The 25,627-nt window shown below is 53.5% G+C and overlaps 1 protein-coding gene and 1 non-coding gene across 2 annotated transcripts; both read left to right on the forward strand.

Annotated features, from left to right (window-relative positions):
• Positions 1-3,334: 3,334 nt before the first annotated feature.
• LOC123633661 lies at positions 3,335-3,441 on the forward strand. The gene has a single exon (XR_006733688.1). It is a non-coding gene; the product is annotated as a U6 spliceosomal RNA (small nuclear RNA).
• Positions 3,442-9,978: 6,537 nt separating this feature from the next.
• MAPK13 (mitogen-activated protein kinase 13) lies at positions 9,979-17,872 on the forward strand. The gene is made up of 12 exons (XM_045543599.1): positions 9,979-10,186; positions 10,823-10,952; positions 12,111-12,169; positions 14,922-15,030; positions 15,205-15,234; positions 15,664-15,711; positions 15,832-15,946; positions 16,080-16,151; positions 16,643-16,722; positions 16,955-17,033; positions 17,127-17,303; positions 17,533-17,872. Exons 1-12 carry the CDS (start codon positions 10,068-10,070, stop codon positions 17,610-17,612), a joined length of 1,098 nt encoding a protein of 365 aa, XP_045399555.1. The 5' UTR covers positions 9,979-10,067; the 3' UTR covers positions 17,613-17,872.
• The last annotated feature ends 7,755 nt before the right edge of the window (positions 17,873-25,627 follow it).

A 25,627-nucleotide genomic window follows, 5' to 3' on the forward strand; every position in this document is an offset into this window, starting at 1 on the left:
GGAACTGAGTACAGAGACTTTTCTCTCTAATATTCCACTGCAATAGCAGGAAAAAATGGGAACAAACCTCAAAGTCCATCAAAGGAGAACAGGAAATAAATTGTAATGCCTTCATACAACCAAATGTTATACAGCATGAAAACAAATGAACTAGAATGATTTTGCCTCCTCCCTGCCCCCAATTTTATCTGTGCCCCAGAGGCAACTGCCAACATCTGGAGACATTTTTGGTTGTCACACTTGGGTGACGGGGCAGCGGTGACCATCTACTGGGCAGAGGCCAGGGATGCTGTTAAGCATGCTGCAATGTGCAGGATGTCTCCCACAACAAAAGAATTGTCTAACCCAACATGTCAGGGGTGCGGAGATTGAGAAACCCTGAGTTAGATGACTCAACGTGGGCAGACCTTACCAACGATCTTAAGTGAAGAAGGAAGTTGCAGAATGACCCAGTCTGATGGTGTTTACAGATACGTCCTGATATGGTACAACTAGAAAGCAGATATGGGACCAAAGCACACCAACCTGAGGGCAGCAGGCACCTCCAGGGAGGGCGAGCGGGCAAGGGGTCAGGGAGGGGTATAAAAGGGCTTCCGTGGGCACAAGCCAGATGAATCCCAGTTCCACCACGTCCTTGCTGTATAACCTCGGCAACTTGCTTAATCATTCAGGGCCTCCATTATCACATCTGTAAAGTGGGATGATACTAATCATAGTACCTTCTTCACAGGGTTGCGGTGAGTTAACTGATGTAGAACAGTGTGTGGCTCATAGTAAGAACTACGTAAGTTTTGGCACTATTTTCATAATGATTCTCAGTATCTATAATGTTTTGCTTTGAAAATATCAAAAGCAGATATGGCCTATGTATGAAAGAGCTCAGTGGCCTGCCTGGAAGAGGACCTTCACCCCTCCTGCCGCCCCCCAGCCAAGTGCATTTCTTCCTCCACACTTATTCTGTATTTTTAAAGCCACGCCATCCCAAACATACCCTCCAGATCTGGGACAACCCATCTAGGCATTTCTCCCTTTTCCTTTTTTACCCCTGATGCTGGCAACTCTCTTTATTGATACAGATGATGAACAATACGGTAACAAGTATGTGTTTCAATTTGTGTCATTAATTAGATAGCTATGGAATTATCAGGGTACATGAGGTGCACATTGCTACCACTTTGGGTTGCCCAACGGCTCTCCTAAAAGCTGGCACCAGTCTACGCCCCCACCTGCAGGTGACAGTGTGATTTTTCATTTCCTTTTGCCTCGCCGACTAGGGTATGAGCTTCTTGAGCATGGAGACTGTGACATTTGTCCATGTATTTTCAACGTCTTGATAGGTGCTCAGCAAAATGTGGTTGAATAGACTAAGGCTTTACAACACATTGCTAAGGAGGTACAGAGGGTAGAGAAAAATAAGACACTCATGCCCTCAAGAAACAATTTATGTTGGTTTGAAAATTGCAAGTCTAAGGGCCTGCTATGCCACAGATCCTCCAGGAGTCTGAGGAGGGGGGAGATGCTAGAGTGCCCGGCAAAGCCGGCTGTGGCCAGTTGTGAGGAATGAGGGTCCTCCCCGTCCTTGGCAAGGCAGAGGAATGGCTTCCCGGGCAGGCAGCAAACAGCTCCAGCAATGCGTGGCGATGGGGATGAGTAAGGACATTTGTGGGGTGGTTAGAGTGGAGGTCGCCAGTGTGTAGACACCGTGGAGGATCTGATTAGCAAGAAAGGCAGGGCCTGGCCGGGGCAAGGCTTGTCCAACAGGCTAAGACGTTTAAACTTTATCCCGGAGGCAACGGGGAGCTCCCAGGGGTGCAGCCAGGAGGAAAGACCGCTCTAGACGGGAAGGTTAATCATAGCCGGTTGCTGCCGGCTGCCTGTCACACCAGAGCTGTGCTGCTCTCCTGCTGCCTAGCTGGTACACCCTCTTTCCGGGTGACCAAAGCTGGATCCGGATGCCCTCTTTGCTTAGGAAGGGCGGCCTCAGGCCCGGGTGAGGGAGTGGAGACAGGCAGGGCCTGTGAGGCAGGGAGAAGCTGTGTGTAATGGAAGCGTGGTCACCAGGTTCGGGGGACCAGCTAGTGGTTTGTACCCACCACGGCCCCTTACTCATCCCTGCTGCCACACCTTTGCTTGGGCTCTCTGGTGACTCTGGAGATCTGACTTTGTGCATCTCTGTGCAGCTGTGTGCTCAGTGACGTCAGGCTGGCAGCCTCAAGTCGGCCATGGTAGGACTATTTACACCACAGCAATCGAGACACACTCTGCGGCAGGGTCCCCATCCCCAGAGCCAGTTTTCCAGCACACCACTGGCTGTTTCCTTCTGGAAGTCGGAGATTCCATGATTAGTTTTGGAGAAGGGTGGGGAGGATCTTGTTTAGGAAAGCCAGATGGAACTTTCAGGAAGGCAAGTGTGTGGCTAAGTAATGGAGGCACTGTCAGGAGAAGTAAATCCCGATTCCTAAAAGGCAAGGGCTGGCCTTCCACGGGCACCATCCAGTACAGCCCGGCACAGTGTTACCGACGCTGACTCTGGGCAAGATCGTCTGGGCTTGAATCCCAGCTCTAGTACCTACTAGCTGTGTGGCCTTGGGCAAGTCGCTTTACCTCTCCGTGCCTCATTTTTGTTATATGTAAAGTGGGGGAATACTATTAACTCAACTCAGCATTCTTAGGAGGATTAAATGTAAAGCTCTTAGGACAGTTTTTGGTAAGTCGCTAATGCTCTGTCAATGTTTGTTAAATACATATAATAGAAAACTGATGTATCCAGAGAGGCGATCTGACTTACCCAAGGTCACACAGCAGATTAGAGGCAGAGCTGGAATCACAGCCCAAGCCTCTGCCATGGCAGGTAGCCCTGTGGGTTTTGTTTGGATGTCTCTGATCCTGACAAGGGTCTGTGCGGCTCCTGGGGATGACCCATGTGTCCTGACATTGGAAGTTTACAAAGGAGGGGTGGGACAGGCAGACCTAGTGGCCTCTTCCCTGAAAGGGCAGGTTGGTAAGGTGGCCTCCAGGGAGCATAGCCTCCCCTGCCTGGGGCAGGCCACACAGAAGCCCAGGCGGGACTGTGGCCCATGGAGTTAGGCAGGTCATTTCAGCTGGGAACTCCTCCAGGAACGAAGATGAGTTGGGCCTACTTATCGGGGCAACGACAGCTTCCATTTACAAAGCCCCTGCTACATCTCTGCTACTCAGTCACCATCTGCCAGGCACTGTTCTAAATACCTGGAATTCAGTGACCAGTAATATAGATGAAATCCCTACCTTCATCCACTTCATGACATTCTAGCAGAGGGGGACAGATGATGAGCAAGTATATCAAGAGATATGTGTGCATGCTTAGGCAGCACATATACTAAAATTGGAATGACACAGAGAAGATTAGCATGGCCCCTGCGCAAGGATGACTTGCAAATTAGTGAAGAATTCCATTAAGAGAGAGAGAGAGAGAAAGATAAGGGCTTGAAGGAGGACATGGCCAGGGAAGGCAGGTGGGGCATGGCTTGTGATGAAGTCAGGGAGCACTCTCAGAGGAGGTGACTTAGGAGCAGTCCTGAAGGGCTACGGGAAGCATTGTGCACAATGCCTGCAACCGTGCATGTGTCCTTTCATTGAATCCTCCTGCTGTCCCTGGTTAGGTGGCTGGTATTCTATCTGCCTGATAAGGAAGCTCAGAGCACACACGCACCTGCTCACGTGCTTCCACTCACAGTCAGGCAGCGTGACATTCAAACTCAGCTCTGTCTCCCCATCCTCAGCTACCCCCCACTGGCTCACGGAAGCACCAGCAACCCAAGAACGTGGACACCGCGAAGCCTGGGTGTGTGGAGGGTGCAGTCTGGGTCTTGGGGAAGGGAGGGCGTGCCTAGGGGTCTTGGGGTACGGGTCTGGCGTTCACTCTGGAACAAACACCTTGAAGAGGTGAATGTAGAGTTGAACTTGGAAAGAAGGGATGCAGGGAGGGAGGAAGGGACGGAGGGAGGGCAACTCCAAAGGGAGAGGGTCTGGCTTACCCACAACTTCAGTGGGAGCGGGGAGGGTCCTGCTTTGGAATGGAAGTTTGACGCAAATTCAGGGTGAGAGAAGAGACCCCAAATTCAGGTTGTACACCCTGGTTCTCTTACCACCACGACACACAGGTCCAGCCTCCTACGAGCTGGAGGGACACAAGCATAACACCGTAGGCCTTGCCTCAGGGAGCGCGGGAAGAACAGAGCAAAGCCAAAAATACCCAAAGACGTATTGTACCAGAGTGAACAGCGACCACATCCCAGACACCCCCCCCCCCGCCCCGGTAGACCTGATTTCGAGCATATTCCCTCTGCTATTGCTCCCTCAATTCCGCCATTTGGGTCTTCAAGCCACCTCTCCCTCCTGCCTCGTGCGCCCATTCATTCATTCCGAGTCTGTGTCGAGCAGCGCCCGTGCGCCCGGCGCGGTGCGGATGGCTCAGCCGTGGGCAGAGCGCTGCCCGCAGCCGCGCAGAGGCATGTGTGGTGGGGGGGATGGACATGTCACAGGGGCAACGCAAACTAATTAATGTGATGATGAGTGCCACCAAAGACCAGGCAGACAGCAAACGGAGCAGAGGCCTGGGCTCCACACCTTCCCCCGGCCACATCGTCACAGGACGGGGTCGAGGGCCCGTCCCTGGGCTGGGTGCGGGGAGGGGTGCCGGGGTGGAGTGGAAATGGGAGCGCGGCCGGAGTGGGTGTCGGGCGTGGAGAGGACAGGCCTGTCCCCCAGCCCCGGAAGACTGGCTGGGAGGCGCTGGGAGGCAGAGCTGTCCCCGCCCCGGCCGCCAGCAGGGGGCGCCAACGCCGAGGGCGGGGGCGGGGGGCGAGGCCGCGTCGTTCCCTCCCGGGATGCGCGTTCTGCTCAGGCCCCAGGTCTGCTGACCAGCCCCGGCCCCAAGAAGGGGAAGAGGCACTGGGGAGAGCAGGAGGGGACGACGGCCGCGCGGGTTTCCAGGGGCCGGGAAGGCGTCCCCGGCTCCGAGCTGGGCCCTGAGGGACTTCCGGAGGCCGCTGGCCTGGGGGAAGGGACGGGCACCGGGCAATGACGCGGGGGACACCCTGGTCTGCAGGGTCGTGTGTCCCTGTGGGGCGGGCTTTGGAAGGCAGACGCCTGCTCTTTCCACAGATGCCGTCGGGCTAACTCCCTGCCCATCCAGGGTTGTCCAATTGTCTCCTCGGAGAGACCTTCCCTGACCGCCCCGTCTAAAATAGCACTGACAGTCCTTCTTTAGAGCCTTCCTGCGCCCTATTTTCTTCTTAGCACTTAATACCATCTGCCGTTACCTTGGGTTAACCACATGAAATGATTAAATTTCACAATTTTATATGGTTCAGCCTGGTTCTATACAGTTGTTCATGGGTTTTTCCTCTGTCTCCCCGCTAGAATGTCTTTTTTTATCTGTACCTTTTGTTACATTCCTCATACCCAGACCAGTCCCTGGCACATAGTAGACACCCAATAAATAAATGTTGAATGAACGGGCGAATGAATCTGTGGGTATTTGGCAAAAAACTTAATAAAGGAGCTAGATGTGAGTTGGAGTGGATTCCACCCAGGGGAGCCGCTTCTGGTTAGGCTGACTACATGCCAGGCACCAAATTACACACTTCTCCTGTCATCTCTTTTAGTCTTCGTGGTGGCCCTGTGAGCTGGGTATTATCACCCACTCCCATTTTACAGATGAAGAAACTGAGGCTTAGGCCAACTAACGGGCTGCCTTGCCTGTTCCACCCCCGGGGACTCCAGGTGTGTCGTGCTTTCTCATTTTTGTGGCAGACTCGTGGCCAATGGTGGTGAGGATGTGAGTGCTGGCCCTGCTGTTTGGGACGGAGAGGGCAGCTTATCATTTGAGGAGCTGCTGTATTCCTGAGGCAAGATGGAGTCCAGGGGGCTGGGATGGGGGACATGACAGCCTCATACTCATGTGGGACTTTTGTCTCAATCTCAAAGAAGTCCTCAATTCCCAAACCAGGCGACTGCCCTCCAGAGGCTCACAGCCTAGCTAGGAAGACACACTACAGCGACAAGCCACTTGCAGGTACTCGTTGGGCATCAGGCATTCTAGTCGGTGGTTGTATGTGCAGACTCAGGAGGCAGACACGTGGTTTGAAGGTCATATTCATCACCTTCTTAGTTATGTGTGACCTTGGGCAAATTACTTAACCTCTCTGAGCCTCAGTCTCTCCATCTATACTAGGATATAATAATATTGGGACAGACCAAAGTAGCCCTGACACATGGGAGCTGCCCGGTTCTACCAGCCAGGACGTGCTTGCTAAGAGCTGGCCCTGCACAGCTCAGTCTCCGTGTGCTTCTGTTGAACGCAGACGATTTCAAAGACATCAGCATCAGACAAGGCCATCTGTGACCAGCGTGGATCAAGACAAAAACCAGACTACTAGATAATCACATCTGAACACAGAAAAAACATGAATATTGTTCAAACCACAAAAATGACCCCACATCCCCTGTACAGCTAATCTGAGTGAAGGCTGCTTATTTAGTAGTTGTAGCTTTTGCCTAGTTCTAGTCTGCCCTCCTTCTGGGTAAGATTTATTAAGATACGCATAGTATCACCTTCACTTCCTGACAGCACGGGATCCAGAACAAAGCCCCGCTTCCTTAAGCCCTGCCCAGGTCACCTAACACAAGTGCAAACCTTGTAAGTTCTTTCTGATACCCCCGTCCTGAGACACCCATGAGCCCCACGGTGCACGCTCGCCCTCACCGCAGCGAGCAGTAAACTCAGTGTGTTCCCCACGGGTGTGTTTCCAGTGCTCTCTGACGGGAGGCATTGAAGTCCCTCCCTCACGGGGTTGTGGTGAGGAATATACTTATACTGTACTTGGATTGATACATTCCTCAGACTCTCTAAATACACTTGTCATACTTAAATATTTTCTGCATTTTACAAAGAGGACACTGAAGCTCAGAGAGGGGAAGGAACTTTGCTCAACATCACGTAGCAGGTGGTAGCAAGAGCCAGGAGGGAAATTCAGGTCTCATTCCAAAGTTGGTTTCTGGAACCCCTGCCTCGATGTTAATAGGGCAGAAACCAACAGGCAACACTGGGTCAGGGGCTGGGGAGGAGAAGAGCAAGGTGACCTTGAAGCTCTGAGAGAAGAGTGGGAGCCGGGGGAGGCAGGGCATCCAGGACTGCTGAGCGATCCCCTCCTCCCACTCTCCCGTTTCATGACTTCCCTGACTGAATCCTCCGAGGCTGCCTGGCAGCTGAGTAAACACAGACTCAAGGTAGGGGTCAGTGTCAGCAGCTGAGCCCTGAGTCACTTCCTGACTCAAGAGGCATCCAGAGCCACAGCCAGAGTGACCAGCTCGTGCCCTCGAAGGATTGCACCCACCTGGGCAGTGAGCATTTCCTTGGTATTCCTCACGCCCTGGGCTCACCTCTGCCACGCACAGGTGTTAGAGACACACAGTAGAGGCTCCAGCCCTGACCTGGTGTCTGGCTCAAATCCCAGCCCCTTTCCTTTCTAGATCCTCAACCCAGAAGGAAACTCGAATCTCTTGGACAACTCTCTCTTGCCTGCGCCCAGCCCTAAAATCTGGCCTTCTGATTCTGAAGTTGAAGGACTCTGCTTCAACTTCAGAATCAGGGTAACTTCCACTGGTGCCACCAACCCCAAAGGACCAAAACTCCTGCAGGGCTCCCAGGCATGTAAACCCTTCCCTTCTCCTCTCACGGAGTGTCAGGGCCGGAGTAGGGGTGAGGCAGGGAAAAGGGTGGGGAATGCGTCAGATACCCCAGGGCAGGATGTACTGAGGGACACAGGGTTTGATCATGGACACAGGGTAGACATGTCCTTATGATGTGGGCAAGGCCATGTCCTTTAAGGAGCAATGCCCGTCAATTTGGAGACACTGCGCATCCTCGCAGCCAAGAGCACGGACTCCAGAACCAGGCTGTATTAACTTCTTCACCCAGCTCTGCCCTTACCAGCTGTGCGACCTTGGACAAATTACTTAACCTCTCTGTACTTCAGGTTCCTCATCTCTAAAATGAGGATAATAATAGTACTGATTCACAGGCTTCTTACTGGGATTAAGTGAGTTGTACATGTCAAGCACTTAGAATAATGGCAGGCACATGGCAAACACAAGTGTTTATTAAATAAATATTTTTTCACTTCTAATGGGCTGACTCTTCCATTCATTCTCCACACATGTATTGATATCCTACTTGTGCTAGAGATGAATAAGACTGATTCCCTGCCTGAAATCCCTGTTGGGCATTTTTGTATGATCCTGCACCCTACCCCCACTCCAGAATGGTCTTCTAGGCTGTGCCTGATGCCGCAGGACTGCGTGGGAGGGACTGGGGTCTGCAGACGCCCTAGTGCAGACCCCCAGCTTGTTGCAGGCCCCTCGCAAGTTCCTTTCCTTGTTCAAGACACCTTTTCTGGCTTTGACAAAGTGAAGCAAGAGGTCCCCCCCCCCTCCACAGCCCCATCCCCAGGCCAGAAAGGGGTTAGATAAGTCAGGAAGAGCATCCAGTGCCCTTGCAGCCATTTTCTGCCCCTCACCTTGTTCCTCAAGGGCCTTTGCGATTTAATTTGAGCACAGAATCTGCTTCAGGCTGCATGAGCCACCAGACTCACGGGTCAGAGGGCCCTGATTTGCCGTTGGCCTCACAGGGCATTAGGAAGGCAGCAAAAACTGCGTTTAAAAGTGAACATTTAAACCTGCGTGGATATTTGGTGTTGTAGAATTAGTGCTATTAATTTTAGGTTTAAGAATGGTATTGTGGTTATTTTTTAAAAATCTTTATTTTTTAGAGATACAAAAATATTTATGGATGAAATTATATGATGGTTGGGTTTTCCTTTAAAATAATATGGGGAGAAGAATGCAGATGAAATAAAATTGACTATGAGTTGCTGCAATTGCCGAACTGAGGAGTTGGGGTCATGGGGTTCATCAGAACCGCCCATTAAAGTGTGGTCCAGAGGCCTCTGAGCCTCGGAGCTGGTTAGAAATGCAGACTCTAGGCTCCACCTACTGAATCCGAATCTGCATTTGAATCAGCTAAAATTCTCAGGGGATTCCTGTGCATTTTCTTTTTAAAATTTTCTTATTTATTTTATTTTACGATTTTATGTATATATATTATTTCAGAATATTATGGGGGTACAAACTTTTTGGTTACATAAATTGCTTTTGTACCATTTGAATCAAAGTTATTAGTGTACCCATCTCCCAGATAGTGGGCATTGTACCCAATGTGTGAATTTACCCCCCCACCTGCTTGATTTCTGATGAATGTTATTTCCACGTGTGCACTTAAGTGTTGATTGATTAGTTCCAATTTAATGGTGAGTGCATGTGGTGCTTGTTTTTCCATTCTTGTGCTACTTCTCTTAGAAGAATGGTCTCCGGTTTCATCCAAGTTAATACAAGAGGCGTTAGTTCACCATGTTTTTGTGGCTGAGTAGTACTCCATGGTATACATACACATGTTATTACTCCACTCATGTATTGATGGGCACTTGGGTTGTTTCCACGTCTTTGCAATTGTGAATTATGCTGCCTGTGCGTTTTCACGTGTGAGAAGCACTGAGCTATTCTGTTTTCCTCTGCTTGAAATTTTCCATGATACAAAAGTTACGGGGTTTGTTTTGTTTTCCTAGATTGTCTTCAAAATCCCTGCTCATCCTATGGAGCCCAGGGCTGGAGGGGCTGGGAGGCCGCGTCCTCCGTCTCCGCCGTGGGTCTCAGCGGCCCCACCGCCCGCGGGCACGCGGCCGGGCGGCTCCCCGTTCCCGCAGGGCGGCCTCTGTTCCGGGCCCGCACTCGCGGCCGCGTCGCCGTCGGCTCTCGGGGCCAGGCACTGGGGCCGGGCGGAGACGGGCAGCGCCGGCTGCCGGGCGGGGCGGCCGGGGCGCACCTGGGCGAGCCGCAGGTGGGAGCGCCGCGCGCCGGGTCCGCCCTCGCGCAGGGGAGGAGCGGGCGGCGCGGGGCGGGCACGGCCGGGGCGCGAGTGTCGGGGCTTCCAGCCGCCGCGCCGGGGCCGCCGAGACTGGGTGCCCGGGATGAGCCTCAGCCGGAAAAAGGGCTTCTACAAGCAGGAGGTCAACAAGACCGCCTGGGAGCTGCCCAAGACCTACGTGTCCCCGACGCACGTCGGCAGCGGGGCCTATGGCGCCGTGTGGTGAGGCCGGGCCGCGCGGCCGCTGGGGGGCGCGGGGGGCGCCGGGCGCTTGGGCCGCCCCTGGCCGGCCCCTCTCCAGCACCACCTTGACCCGGGTCCGAAAGGCCCAGCGCCCTGCCCTGGGCTTGTCCTGGGCCGCCGTGGAGCTGGGAGCGAAGCGGAGTCCGAGTCAGGAGCCTCCAGTCGCGGCGGAGCTGGCCCGGGCCACTTGGGCGCCATCTCGCTTTTATCGCTGGGTGGCTGTGGGGGGTCCTGGGGGTTGAAGTGGGACTGGGTTTGGTGCTCCAGGACGGTAACCTTGCAGGGACCCCAGGGTTCGTTGGGCAAATCCCCACTGTTACGGATGAGTACACTGAGGCCCAAGAGGGGGAAGTGACTCGCCAAACTGCACAGAGAACGAGACTCCTGCCCTGCTGTGGGTCCTGGGCATTCAAACGTCCCTGCCCTGCTGCAGGGCTCCGCTCTCAGGGTCTGCCTGGCTCCCCACCCTCCCGCGGCTCTCCCGCGGCTCTCCCACGGTCCAGGCGGTGGGCGTCCCTGGGCTGGCCCCTGCGCCTGGGGTTACCAGCCAGCGCCTGGAGTGGGCGCCGCCCGGGAGGAAAGCCGTTGCCTGCTGACCAGCCTGTGCCCCTACAGCTCGGCCATCGACAAGCGGTCCGGGGAGAAGGTGGCCATCAAGAAGCTGAGCCGGCCCTTCCAGTCGGAGATCTTCGCCAAGCGCGCGTGCCGGGAGCTGCTGCTGCTGAAGCACATGCAGCATGAGAACGTAGGCCGGGACGCGGGGAGGGGGCCCAGGGGCCCTGACCAGGCCTCTCCCAGGACAGAGAGCTCAGGACAGGGGCAGGAGGAGGAGAATCTCCTCCCTGCCCCACCCATCGGGCTTCTCACCTCATTATTAAAAGGAGGGGGTGCCAGAACCTGCCCTGCCCACCTTCCAGGAAAGGTACAAAGGAGTATTTCTGGCAGCTTGAGTTTTGTGAGATACAAACTTACCGTAATCTCATTGTTAAGAGGAAATAGGCACCGAGGAACTTTGTAATTTGTTCCATATCCAAGAGCTTATGGTACTAGAATCCTGGTTAATGTTGTTTCCACATGTGACCCTGGTAATAATAACAGTGGCAATAACAGATACTTAATTGAGCACTTACTATGTGCCAGGTACTGTTCTAAGAGCTTTGCATAAACTAACTTTAGTTCTCACAATATCACATGAGGTTAGTATGACCGCCCCCATGTCACAGAGGAGGAAACTGAGACACAGCAAGGCTCCCAGGTTATGTGGTTAGTCAGTAGCGGAGCTAGGGTTTGAATCTAGGCAGCCTGGAAGCATGACCATTACAGACTGTCCTGCCCGACAGAAACAGCCGGGAAAACCAGGGACCCTGCTCTGGGCCAGGCAACCAGGCTTTGCTCCAGGACACCTAGATTGGAGGGGAAACATTTTAAATAATGATTTCAAAATATTCTGCACATTTTAAGCCCCAGTGGTGTGGCAGGCAAGGATGGATGTGGCTAGAGACTCAAGGTCAAGGGCAGGGAGCCTGCCAGCTGGAAAGCTCCCTCCCTGTTCCCTCCTTTTTCCCCTTCGACCCTCCCCTCATGGTTCCCTGTTACGGCTTGAGTTGAGAGTGGGTTTGTGCTGCTTGCCCTGAACACCAGACTTGGGAGCAATGAGCACACCCCTGTCTCCGCCTCCCCTTCTCCCCAGCCTGATTCTCCATCACTGTTTGTTGCAAGCTCCCTCCCAATTGTGGGGGTTCCTCTGCCCCTTTAACTGCTTCCAAGTAGGCTGGGGACCTGCCTCCTGCTGGAAGTGGTGTATTAGGAAAGGGTGGGTGGTCCTGCGCATGGCTGGAGCCCCAGAGGAGGTGGGAGGAGGGGGCAGTGTCTGTCTAGGCCTCACTGGTGACCTCTTCCCCAGGTCATCGGGCTCCTGGATGTCTTTACCCCAGCTTCCTCTCTGCGCAACTTCCATGACTTGTGAGTCGGGCAGCACTGGCTTCTGGGGCATTTGCAGGCCTTACTTGCCACTCAGGAGCCAGTTGGGGAGGGTCCAGATTCTCTCTTCTGGGTAGGAGGGCCCCCCTTCCCTGGCAGTCCCTGTGCCTTTGATCTGTCAAGGTATGATTCTCTCTGGAGAGATGCTTTCAGCCAAGGGTGGAGAGAAAGACAGGAAGAGGCGGGATGGGCTTCGTGGGGTGTGCTTGCCTGGCAGGGAACTGTCTGCACAGCTGCTTCGCTCTTTGCCCAGCTTGAACACCGCCAAGACATGCCTATCAGTGCTCACGGGGTTTACACCAACGCCCCTCACCTTTCCCTAGAGGCCCAGGTGTGGCTCTGGACCTTGGGGCTCTTTCGAGCGTAAAGCAAGGATCAGGAAGCCTTGGCTGCCTGTGGCCAGTGGAGTGTTTGATAGACTTACATAGAACCAGAAAACACAGTCACTAAATGTAGGGCTTCGCCAGAGTGGCACCTAAGCCACTGGACTGTGTGCACATTTCAGGAAGTTCAGGTTGGTGAGTGGAGGCCAGCAGCTGGTTTGGTCGAGCTAAGAGTCTGGACTTGATCCTACAAGTAGCCCCAAGTCCATGGGGGTTTTGAGCAGGGAGGTGATGTGGTCAAATGGGATTTTGGGGGTGCACTCTGGCAGCTGTGAGAAAGGAGCACGGAGCAGCTCTGGGGAGGAGGGAAACCCCGAGGGCCAGTGTTAGTGACCCAGACCTTGATCTAAAGTAGAGGTGGCTGGGCCTGGTAGCACATGCCTATAATCCCAGCTACTTGGAAGGCTGAGGTGGGACGATCACTTGAAGTCAGGAGTTCAAGACCAACCTGGAGGCCGGGCATGGTGGCTCATGCCTGTAATCCTAGCACTCTGGGAGGCAGAGGCGGGTAGATCGTTTGAGCTCAGGAGTTCGAGACCAGCCTGAGCAAGAGGGAGACCCTGTCTCTACTAAAAATAGAAATTATATGGACAGCTAAAAATATATATAGAAAAAATTAGCCGGGCATGGTGGCTCATGCCTGTAGTCCCAGCTACTCGGGAGGCTGAGGCAGTAGATCGCTTGAGCCCAGGAGTTTGAGGTTGCTGTGAGCTAGGCTGACACCATGGCACTCTAGCCAGGGCAACAGAGTGAGACTCTGTCTCAAAAAAAAAAAAAGAAAAAGAAAAAGAAAAAAAGACCAGCCTGGGAAACATAGCAAGACCCTGTCCCTAAACAAAAATAAATTTAAAAAATAAAAAATAAGTAGAGGTGACAGACTGCTGAGAGCAGACTTGAGACCCACTTGGGAGGCAGGACCCACAGAACGTTGTGTCTGTTGGGAGGCAGGGGCTGAGTGAGGTGGCAGAGGTGGGGGATGCTCAGGTTCCTGCTGGGAATACGAGGTGAAGGGAGAACAGATCTTGGGGGAAAGACAGCTCCATTTTGGACACTTCATTTTTGAAAGAGTGTTCACGCATTCAGTCAGCAGTTGCAAATATAAACGAACCTCAGCAGAAGGAGGTCGAGGTGAGGGATCTGGGCTGAATCATCACCTCTGGGTGACAGCTGAATCCGGGAACAGGGAATTGTAGAATGTGACAAGATCGTGTTGATTCGGACGTCCACACATCCACCTTAAGGAGAAGGTACAAGAGGATGAGCAGCTGAAGAAAACTGAGAGCCTGATCAGGGGCAGAGGAGTCTGGCAGGGAATTTTAAGGGAGTGTCAGATTTTGCAAAAGGCCAAGAAAGGGAGTAGTGCTGTTTGTCATGTGGTTGCCGGTGACCTTGAGCCAAGCAGTTTGGCGGTAGGACGGAAGCAGAGACCAGGTTATGGGGACCTGGGAGCTTAAGGCAGTGGAGTCAAGGAGCGTGGGTTACCCTTTCCAGAAGTTTGGTAGTGAGAGGCTGGAGTGGCCACTTGAAGAAACCAAGTCAAGGGAAGGCAGTTCTAGCACAGCGAGGCTTCCAGAAGTTTGTCTGCCAAGAAGAAAGAACTGAGGTCCATGTAGGGGTGAAAGACACAGGAGGGGACTGTGCATGGAGTGGGCCCGGGTGGCGGGGGATGGTGTGCTTGGGCAGAAGGCTTCTGGAATTCAGAGACTCACAGAGATGGCCCCCACCACATCCTTTTTTTATAAAAAATATTTATTTTATACTCTTTATTAGTTTTTGTTCTGGATTTCGGCGTTACTACCTTGAGTAACAGTTACATTCGCTGACCTCGACCTGTTTTGCAATCCCGTAAGAGGGTGCAATAGCCCAGCCTCCTCCTCTACCCTCCTGGAAATTGTTTTATTGTATCCTTCTTGGAAGGGCAGGCCTGTTGTCTGTTTCTGGCGGAGCCTCGCAGCCAGGCGTGACCCTCTGGGGGAGAAAATCTTTGGACAGAAGCAGAAGGAAATACTGGCAGATGTTCCTACCTCCCAGCTGTGGCCCTCCCAAGTGAGGGCAAGGAGAGGGTATTTTTGAAGAGCAAACACAGCTCCATGCGGTTTTCCTAAGCACGCGACAGCTGAAGTGCTTACCCTGAGCTCTGCCGACTGGGCAGCCTGCCGTGGGGAGGCGGGCAGCCAGGAGCCTGGAGGCCCATGGGGGCGCCGGCTGGCTGGGTGGGGCTGGTTTTTGCACACTTGAGGTCAGCTCTGAAGCCTCTGTTCTGCCCCACCCCCACACCCCTCCTCTGAGTGCAGACCTGACCTGGGCTGGGTGGGGCTGGGGACTGTTCCAAGAAGCCCTGTGCCTTCCAGCTACCTGGTGATGCCCTTCATGCAGACGGACCTGCAGAAGATCATGGGGATGGAGTTCAGTGAGGAGAAGATCCAGTACCTCGTGTATCAGATGCTCAAAGGCCTCAAAGTGGGTGGGGGCTTGGAGGGCGGCAGAGGAGGTGCCTTGGTGTTGAGACCTGAGGTTTGGGGGAGGGTTGAGGGGAGTGTGTGGTGACAGGACCGAGGTTCTCGGCCCCGAGCCAGGCTGAAATGCCTGGTGTAGAAGCTGGGCGATGAATTCACCCTCTCTCTCCCCCGACAGTACATCCACTCAGCTGGGGTCGTGCACAGGGTGAGTGTTTTCTCTGCCACAGTCCTCAGAGGCCCTGTCCCACTCCTGGGTTGGGGGTTCTTTGGCAGTCAAGGAGTGGGGAGAGGTGGAGGAAGGGGACAATTCCAGGAGCATGGAATGTGGATTTCTGAGACCCGGCCTTGGCCCAGGGAGGCCTGCTCAGACGAATCTCTGTGTTCTGGGGAACTTTCCAGGGAATTGCTGCAGACAGAGTGGGCCCTGAGCTGGGTGTTTTGGGCTTCAAGAATCAAGAACATTTAGACCCGGATGGGCCTGAAAGGACACCTGGTCCAACCCTCATTTTACACATGAGGAAACTGAGGCCCAGAGAGGGAAGGGGCCTGGCCGAGGGCACACTGCTGGCAGGGCAGGACAAGCTCCTATGTCTGCCTCTCAGCCCAGCTGCTCGCTCTCTGTCCTCCCACCCAGGACCTGAAGCCGGGCAACCTGGCCGTGAATGAGGACTGCGAACTGAAGGTGAGTGGGCCGCAGTGGGCTCGGCCGGGGCAGGGTGGACCCTCGGCCTCCGGAGCCCTCCAAGCACTGCAGGAGCCTCTTTTCAGCGAGCTCCTTCTCCCCATGTTTTCTGAGCCATAGATCCTGGATTTTGGGCTGGCACGGCACGCGGATGCTGAGATGACCGGCTATGTGGTGACCCGCTGGTACCGGGCCCCCGAGGTGATCCTCAGCTGGATGCACTACAACCAGACTGGTCAGTGGCCGGCTGCCCCAGAGGCCGGGGGCTGGGCACTGCTCGGGCAGCTTCTCTGGGGCCCCCTGGTTATTCCGTGCTGACTGATCGCCAGGTCCCAGACAGCCTGGGTGACACTCCCCTCCCTCTGCAGTGGACATCTGGTCTGTTGGCTGCATCATGGCGGAGATGCTGACGGGGAAGACTCTGTTCAAGGGGAAAGATTGTATCCTTTGCCAGAAAAGCAGACTCCACCTAGGGATTCATTCCTTCAACAGACTTTTTATTTAAAAACTCTTTCTTTTTAATGTGAGAGTGATACATGCTCCCTGTAGAATAATTTTTAAATGCAGGTAAGCAAAATGGTGAAAATGAGTCAACTGTTAAGTCTACACCGTGAAGACCATGCTTCGCCTTTGGGCACCGCACACGTTAACTGAGCTGAGTGCGGGGTACTGTGAGGGTGGGAGGGGGATGAGGAAACAGGAAGAGGACAGTGGGGTGCGAGGGCCAGAAGTGCACACGCCGGGAGCGTTTGTCAGGGAGGCGTGTTGGAAAGGCCTCCCGAGAACGAGTCCTGCAGGAGCAGCCTCCTCTCCTGAACGCAGGAGGTGGCTGGTCACCACGGTACCTGGGTAGAGTGACGGTGGGGCCGAGGGACAGGCAGCCTGAGACCCACCAGCAGAGAGTAAGGCCAACCCTTAGCCTGCTGCCAAGACCTGGACCAGTTGACCCAGATCCTGAAAGTGACGGGGGTGCCGGGCACGGAGTTTGTGCAGAAGCTGAACGACAAAGCGGTGGGTGGCAAATGGGGCCTAGGCTGGCTCAGGCCATGTGCTCGGCCAACCAGGGCCCAGGTGGGCTGGGGGCCTTTGGGAGCAGGGCCCACCGGCACCTTCCCACAGTGTCCCTCTGCCCTGGCAGGTGCTGTTGACTTGTCCTGCCTCGGACTCTGACCTGAGCCTTCAGCCCGGCTCTGTACTCTGAGGCCGGAGCCCTGAGGGGCTACGATGCTTTTCTGTCTTCCAGGCCAAAGCCTACATCCAGTCCCTGCCACAGAGTCCCAAGAAGGATTTCACTCAGCTCTTCCCACGGGCCAGTCCCCAGGGTGAGTCTGAGGGCCTGCGCCCCGGGGCCTCTGGGTCCCTGCCAGCGGGCGGGCTCCCTGGGCCCGGACTGAGGCTCACGCTCTGCTATGCAGCCGTAGACCTCCTGGAGAAGATGCTGGAGCTGGATGTGGACAGGCGCCTGACAGCCTCCCAGGCCCTCGCCCACCCCTTCTTTGAACCCTTCCGGGACCCTGAGGAGGAGACGGAGGCCCAGCAGCCATTCGATGATTCCTTGGAACACGAGAAACTTACAGTGGACGAATGGAAGCGTAAGAGCCGGGCCCTGGGCTCCTCCCCTGTCTGCCTCCTTCGCCTCCCGCCTGGCCCTGGCCGCCCGAGCTGGAGACTTCTGCTCCCTCTCTCTGAGTGGGGCTTATCTCCTGTGTATTTTTTCTCCTGGAACTGACTTCCCGCTCCACGTTATGTCTGAAGCAGGGGTGGGCTCTCTCTTGCCCTCAGCACCCCCTTGCCCACCTTGAACCTCTTTGCCTTCCTTAGAGCACATCTACAAGGAGATCGTGAACTTCAGCCCCATTGCCCGGAAGGACTCGCGGCGCCGGAGTGGCATGAAGCTGTAGTGACTTGTGCAGCCCGACCCCGACTGACTCTGGGAACTGCCACCTGGCACCACTGGCCAGACACTGTCCAGGGGCCAGTATTCATTTGTCATTACCAAAGTCTCAACCCTTCTCCAAATACAGCCTTTCAAGCAGAGGACAGAAGGGTCCTTCTCCTTGTGTAGGAAATGGGCCTGGTAGGTGCAGAACTCAAAGCTGTTGGTTGGGAGAAAATTAGCTCTGATCATACGGCCGTATTAAAATGCACATCTGGAGAATCACCCAAGTGTGGGGAATCCTTTCCTTCCTGGCTGTGGTGGGGCTGACAGGGGTGCTGAGCTGGGCCAGGGGTCTGTGGCAGTGATGGTGTGTTAGTGTCCTAGAGCTGCTGTAACAAGTTACCACAAACTGGATGGCTTACAGCAGAAATCATTCTCTCTCCATTCTGGAGGCTAGAAATCTGAGATCGAGGTGTTGTTGGCAGGGCTATGTCCCTTTTGAAGGCTCTAGGAGAGAATCCTTCCTTACCTCTTTGTAGCTTCTGGTGCATTCCTGGTGCTGCTGCATCACTGCAGTCCCTGTAACTGTATTCACGTGGCCTTCCTGTGTGTATCTGTCCTCCTCCTAAAAGAGCACCAGTCATTGGGTTCAGGCCCCACCCTGACCTGGTAGGATCTCACCTCGATCCTTACTGCTTCCATCTGCATATACTCTATTTCCAAATAACGTCACATTCTCAGCTTCCAGGTGGACATGCATTTTGAGGGGACATTATTCAACCCCCTGCAGATGGCCATGAGGGGGCCCTTTCCTGGGCCCTGTGCTCAGGCCTCGTGGGCTGTTATGGAGCCAAATGTGTTTGGCTGCTAAATTAAGAGAGCTGCAGAGAGAGCTGCAGCTGGTGAGACATTGCGCTCAGGTTATTTTGGGTGAGTGATAAGCAATCAAGATAGGAAACGCCAGCAGGCTTGTCGCTGGGGAGCTGCACGAGGCAGAAGTGGGCTTGTTCCCGGCTTTGTGGCAAACTGTTCGCGCCTTTCCCGGAGATGGCAAGCTCTCCAGAGCTTTCACCTGACAGTGGTTAGGATCCTTCTGTTTGGATTTGTGGTCGAATTTCCATTTGCACAAGCAGCCAGGGGCATAGGGGGTCTCAAACAGCCCCGTGTACCAGGGGACTTGTTAGTTAGGTCAGATTCCTGGCCCCACCCCAGGGATTCTGATTCTGCAGGTCTTGAGTTGAGACCCTAGAATGTGCATTTGAATGAGGACCTTTCTCCCTGACCCAAACCCTGTGGTTCTGATGGATATTGGACTGTATTTAGAGACATTTTGCTGATTTCAGCACTACTAAATTTGTCAGGAGGCCTAAATCAGAAACCTCTAGTGGAAGACCGAGGGGCTGCAGATGAGAATCACACTCGTTTTACAGCTGTTAAAACTGAGGCTCGGCCGGGCGCGGTGGCTCACGCCTGTAATCCTAGCATTCTGGGGGGCCGAGGCGGGTGGATTGCTCGAGGTCAGGAGTTTGAGAACAGCCTCAGCAAGAGCGAGACCCCGTCTCTACTAAAAATAGGAAGAAATTATCTGGCCAACTAAAATATATATATAGAAAAAAATTAGCCAGGCATGGTGGCGCATGCCTACAGTCCCAGCTACTGGGGAGGCTGAGGCAGTAGGATCGCTTAAGTCCAGGAGTTTGAGGTTGCTGTGAGCTAGGCTGACGCCACGGCACTCACTCTAGTCCGGGCAAGACAGAGAAACTCTGTCTCAAAAAACAAAACCAAACAAAACAAAAAACTGAGGCTCAAATGGCATTTTGAAGGCAGCAAAACTCTTCTGTATGATGCTACAATGGTGGACGCAGGACTGTGCGTTTGTTAAAATCTGTAGAGCTGTACAACACAAATAGTGAACCCTTGAGCAAACTATGGACTTTAGTTAGTAATAACATATCAGCGTTGGTTCATCAGTTGTAACAAATGTACCACTAGTCTAAGAGTTAGTAATAGGGGAAGGGGGGAAGTAGATGGGAACCCACTGTGCTTTCTGCAAACCTAAAACTGCCCTAAAAACAATGACAACAAATACCCTGAGACCCCAAAAGACTCGGTGAGATGCCCACAGCTAGGGAGTGGTGGAATGGGGATTTGAACCCAGGCAGGCTTGACCACTGTGCCCAAGGCTCTTACCCCAAACTTGGATTCAAGGGTTGTCCGGCCTTTTCTCTCCTCTTGTGTATCTCTCTGAGCTTCTTTACTACTGTCCATGGACTCTGTTTTCTGTCCCACAGAGGGGCCCTGCTGCCAAGGAGTGGGGGAGTCCTTGACCAGGACTGGCCCTGACCTTGCTGATTACTAAACTGCCCCAGGCTCCCTGCATCTAAATCCTTCTAAGTCTCCTTTGAGATTCCTCGCTGGCCCCAAGGAAAGAGTCTAGCCTTCTTGGCCTGGCATTCAAAGCCTCTTGCAGTCTCTCTAGCCTCGTCAACCCCCGTGCCTCCCACATCCCTGACTCCGGCATGGCCTGCATGGGACTCCAGTCCTGGGATCCACCCTGGGGCTTGTTCTGTGCAAAAGCAGGTTAAAAGCTCTGATGAGTCCTGCAGTAAAGAGACCTGTTCAATATTGTTTAGTCCACAACTTCCCAAATGTACTAAATGGGACCCCATTTCCCCCCAACAGTGTCACACACAGCCCTCTTTGCCCCGTGCACCCCAGTGCCTCCGCCTAGAAGGCCCTGGGCCTTCCGTCCCTCTCCACTCAGGAAAACCCGCCTCATCCTTCAAGACTACCTCAGGCCTCCCTCCAGGAAGCAGTTCTCCATCATCCTCCCTCAGGGAATGAATGGCTTCCTCCCCTGTCCCAGGCCCTCTGTGGGCAGCACTCCCTCCCCACTGCCCACCGTGGGCCCCTGTTGGGACAGGTATCTGTGAGTGAATGAACGACTGATGACCCGAGGTCCTACCGGTCATTTCCACGCCCCGACCAGACCAGCATGGCCTCGAAGGCAGCAGAGAGCACAGGAAGCAGAAGAGGGTGGCCCTGGGCTGCACCTTCGTTTTGTTCCCCTGAAAACCTCTAGGCTCTCAGACTCCCAGGCCTCACCCCGTCACCCCTCAGTGTCCCTCCAGATCATCCCCCAGCCCGGAATTAAATGTCAGTCCCTTCCCTTACAGTTGCTCAGACCTGGGAACTTTCTTCAAAGGGAGGCGAAGGAGCTCTGCAGTGTGAAGGGGTCGCAGGCCGGGCCTTAACGAGTTGGGTACGTGGCCTGGGTGACCGGAAACCAGCCCATTCTCTGGCTGGGGGCAGGAGGGCTGATCTTGGGGGATTTGGGCTCAGCTGCTCTCACTGTTGGCCTGCAGGACCTGGGGCAGGTCTCGTGTCCCCGGACCACGGGGGATGAGGTTGGGCTTTGCCCTGCAGTGCTGGGGTGGCTCGGAAGGTCTTAACAGAGATGAGAAAGCCAGACTCGGAGATGGGGGACAGTTCCGTAGCAGCATTTGTGCCCTGAATTTGCTCCGCTTGAAATGAAGGGTGTGCTTGAACATGGTGCAGCTCCTCTCCCAAGGCCGCTGGGTCATGCATGACAACAGTAGGCGTGTTGTCCCAGGACAGGGCTTGCCTGGCGTGAGTAGGGCATGGCACCGCTCCCAGTGAGGGGCAGCACACGGCGGGGCAGACATCGAGGAGCTGCTCTTACAGGGACAGCCCGCCGTGCACCGGCGCCCCCAGCAACCTGCAAGGCTGGAGGTGAGTTTGAACAGGGGTGTGGCTCAGCTCTCACCTGGCACATGGAAATAGCTTTTGCTGTCCCCTAGGGTGTGGGGAACTGTCCCTTAAGGGCCCAGAGTAGCACTGCAGCCACAGCTGAGGAGGAGGGAGTCTCCCCTGCCTCTTCTCCCACTCTTGGCTTTTGCGTCCCTAAGTTCAGCTGAAGCAGATCTTAAGAACCAATGCCGGATGCTCCCCTTGCTTTGTCTGCAGTGCCCCTGGTGCTCTATGCTCATTCTCCCTAAATCCTCCTGTGATTTAAGGGAGGAGGCCGGTGACTTCTCCTTTTTCACAATGGGCAGCAGAGGCCCAACGCCATTCAATCAAACTGAGGATCCCAGTGAGTTGCGGCTGTCTCTGTCGAGCCCCCGGGGATGTCCTGGGGTGGGGGTGCTGCCAGCTGGAATCCTGCTGAGGTCCTGCTGTCAGAGCCTCTGCCCCCCAGGCCGCTCCCTCTCGCTGGGCAGGCCACACCTGAGTGTCAACAGGGCCCTTCAGCCGGGGCCCCTTGACCATTTTGTGTGCCATGGATCACTTCTCAAAATAATATTTTCATATGCATAAAATAAAATGCACAGGATTACAAAGTAAGCTAGTTGTATTGCTATATAGTTGTCAAAAGACTTTTTAAATGTGTAATGTGGTAATATGTCATGGGTTTCTTTATTAACATATTAAATAAGGTCTAGGAGTGGGCCACTTAACCTACTGTAAATTGAAATGGAGATGCGTGTAAAGGACATTTCAGGACATCTGCAGCACACTGCACAGGGATAGGAACAGCTCTGTGAGTCCCACTGGTGCTGCAAATACAACTGCAGTTTGGTACCTTTACTCATGACTTAGGAAATAGAAGTGACTAAAAATGAAGTCATATTTTGCAATCCAAGTTCAGAGACCCCTGAATTCTCTGGTTTGTGGACCCCACCTAAGAGCTCCTGTTCTAGCTAATAAAATATGACTTTCAGTATCCTCTATTTTTTAACTCCGTATGATCACAGAGGCAGATTGGAAACTCCCAGCTCTGCACCTGATGCCTACAGCACGTATTACCCCTATTCCTCTGGGCCTCCCAACCTCACCAGCCCGGGCGGAACGGGTTTGATGGGGGCATCTTGCCAGGGAATTGGTGGAGGCCTCTATATCTAGTTTGCAAAATGGGTGGGATCTCCCATCCCTGTCCCACTGTGTTCCCTTTAAACGATTTTACTGATGACATTTAGGCCCAGAGCAGGGACTGGGGCCCAGGTCTCCGACTTACCAAGGCACCGTTCTTCCTGTGCAGCAGCGGCCTAGTCACTTACAGAGATTAATTTTTGTTGTTTTCTTCTTCCCTGTGTTACTGCCCCTGTGACCCCAACCACCACAGGCACAGAGGTAGCCAGGCCTTGGGACAGGTTTTTGTTAACTGTCAAAGAAAAGAAGCTGCCAGCAAGACACTGTTTTCCCGAAGGTCTCACCATCGAGAACATTTTGCTAGGACTCCAGGATGGGAAAGGGGGGGAGGAGGCTGTTAGGTGCACCCAGGGAGGCTGGACCCTAAGCACAGAGCTCCTGGTCTTGGCTGAAATTTCTGTGGCCTGGGGCAGAACAGCCATGGACCCCTAAGAGTCCTGTGGACTGGGAAAGTGGTCTTCTGTGACAGACACAGTGGTTACTTATCTATCAGCCATTACCCTGTTTTCTTAGAGAACCCATATTTTGTTCAGGCTACAACTTGCTCAGAAAGGTGGGCCCTTCCTCCAGCTCCAGGGAGTGACCCATGATTGCTATAAACCAGGTATGCTAATTTTCCCTTTGGTGGTGAGTGATTTAGGACTCAGTTTTGGCCAAGAGCAAGGAAGGAGATACAAATGGTCTGCACCTGCCCTGAGTGAGGATGGCTTTTGTGAACTCTGCAGCTCTGGCAGCCATTGTGTGACCATGAGGTAGCAAGCTTAGGGTAAAACATCCACACATTGAGGATGATAGAATGGAAGGATGGAAAGATCCTGAATGCCTGGATACATCAGGGAGCTGTGAAACTACTCTGGGGACTGCCTGCCTCTAGACCTCTTGTTACGTGAAATAACTAAATAGCTTTTTTAGCTTAAGCTACTATCAGGCAGGGTTTCTCCTATATATAGCCCCCACATTCTTTTTTTTTAAAATCCCCACCCTATTTCACAGCCCCCACATTCTTAACTGGCACAACATCCAGTGATTTTTAAGTACAGACTGACCAACAGAGGGGCTTTCTGCAGGTTGTGGGGTCCATAAGATTGTAGAACTTTTGTAAAATTTCCAGGAGGAGCCCCAGTGAAACAGCAGTTGGATTTCCTCCAGCCCAGCAGGATGGGGCATTGGCTTTAGAAACCCAGGCTTAGTTTGGCCTTTCCTTTTTATACTCTGGTGAGAAAGTGGAACCTGTCGCTAGCCTTGTTCCCTCCCTGTATGGTATATTATAGCAGTTAGGTGTCGGGCTCTGGGGACACCTCTGCTCACTTAATTACTAAGTTGTCTTACAAGAGGAGTCTGTCTGTCACCTCTGTTTCCTTACCGCTGCCTAGTGAGCACCCTTACACCTGCCTTCAGGATCTCCCACATTCTCCCGCTGTCTCTGATCAGCAAGTCCCAGCGTCCTCAGGCCCGTGCCCACACTGTGCCCACCATCACCTTCTACCTCTGCCTTGGCAGCATGACTTCCTCCCCCTTACCCCCTATGGTCTTTCAGCCGGATCTCCCCAATTCTGGCTGCTGGTCTGCCTTCTCCCCACTTCTCACCTAGCTTGGAGAGCCAGGTCCTCAGCCTGCTGCTTTCCCCTCTCTGCCAGCCTGCCAGCCCCTCTCTGGAGCCTGGATCCAACTCCATCGTCTTTCTGTGGAATCCTTCCACTGGGTCACCCCATCTCTTCCCACTTGACCTTCCCAGGGTAATGCCCTGGGCCAGCTCTCCCACCAGGTTCCCCAACTCCAGCCCACGATGCCCTCTCTCTCTTGGCCATTTGGCTGAGCCACCTTACTGGCCTCCCCCTGATTCCTCCTTACTTCCTTGTTCACCCCATGTCTTAGGGATCTCTCCGTGATAATGTTCCTTGCAGCTATTCCATGCTGACCATCGTAGGCCCCTTCACACCTGTACCGTTATAATAGTGTCCACCATAATTTCCTCCCTTTTCTTAACCATTTTGCTGCCAGATTCTTCTTTTTTTTCTTTTTGAGACAGAATCTCACTCCATTGCCCTGAGTAGAGTGCTGTGGTGTCAGTCTAGCTCACTGCAACATCAAACTCTTGGGCTCAAGCCATCCTCCTGCCTCAGCCTCCCGAGTAGCTGGGACTACAGGTGTGCACCACCATGCCTGGCTAATTTTTATATTTTTAGTAGAGACAGGATCTCGCTCTTTCTCAGGCTGGTCCCAAACTCCTGACCTCAAGCGATCCTCCCAGCTTAGCTTCCCAGAGTGCTGGGATTACAGGCGTGAGCCACTGCACCTGGCAGATTCTTCTTTCTTAATGCAGCTGAGACAGCTCATCCTCCTGCTCAAAAGCCAAAGATAGCCCCCTCTTGCCTGCAGGAGCAAGTACCATAAGCTGCCTGACTGTGTTAGTTTCCACAGTAAGAACACTGCCCGGTCTTAGCTGCACTTGCTTATGTACAACTCTAGTATTTGCAGCCTCTTGTGCAGGGTCTAGGGTGGCAGCTGAGTGTGGAGTATGGAGTTAAGAGCCTGAGCTTTGCAACCAAAAATACCTGGAGCTGAGTCCTGGCTTTGCCATTTTTTAGCCACATGTATCAGCCAGAGAAACAGAACCAAGAGGATATTCACAGAACCTATGGAAATCTATCTATCTGTCTATCAACCAAGAGATTTATTTTAAGGAATTGGCCCACATGATTGTGGAGAATTGGCAAGTCTGAAATTTGTAGGGCAGGCTTGCTGGCTGGCAATTCAGGTGAGAGTTGATGTTGCAGTCCTGAGTCCGAAATTCACAGGACAGATCAGGCAGGCTAGGAACTCAGGAAGGATATCTATGTTATAGTCTTGAGTCAGAATTCCTTCCGGAAACCTCAGCCTTTGCTCTTAAGGCCTTCAACTGATTGGATGAGGCCCACCCACTTTATGGAGGGTAATCTGCTTTACTTAAAGTCAACCAATTATAAATGTTAATCACATCTACAAAATTTCTTCACAGCAACATCTAGATTATTGTTTAACCAAATAACTGAGCATGTAGCCTGGCCAAGTCAACACGTAAAATTAACACCATGTGTTTGGGGCAGG

This window comes from Lemur catta, chromosome 2 (genome assembly GCF_020740605.2).
Source record: "Lemur catta isolate mLemCat1 chromosome 2, mLemCat1.pri, whole genome shotgun sequence".
In the NCBI taxonomy this organism is placed as follows: domain Eukaryota; kingdom Metazoa; phylum Chordata; class Mammalia; order Primates; family Lemuridae; genus Lemur; species Lemur catta.

Excerpts from the sequence above, each read along its gene's own strand:
- MAPK13 (XM_045543599.1), top strand. The coding sequence starts at position 10,068 with ATGAGCCTCAGCCGGAAAAAGGGCTTCTACAAGCAGGAGGTCAACAAG. Across the intron at positions 15,031-15,204 it reads AGATGCTCAAAGGCCTCAAA|TACATCCACTCAGCTGGGGT; the intron begins GTGGGTGGGGGC and ends CTCCCCCGACAG. Across the intron at positions 15,235-15,663 it reads CAGCTGGGGTCGTGCACAGG|GACCTGAAGCCGGGCAACCT; the intron begins GTGAGTGTTTTC and ends CCTCCCACCCAG.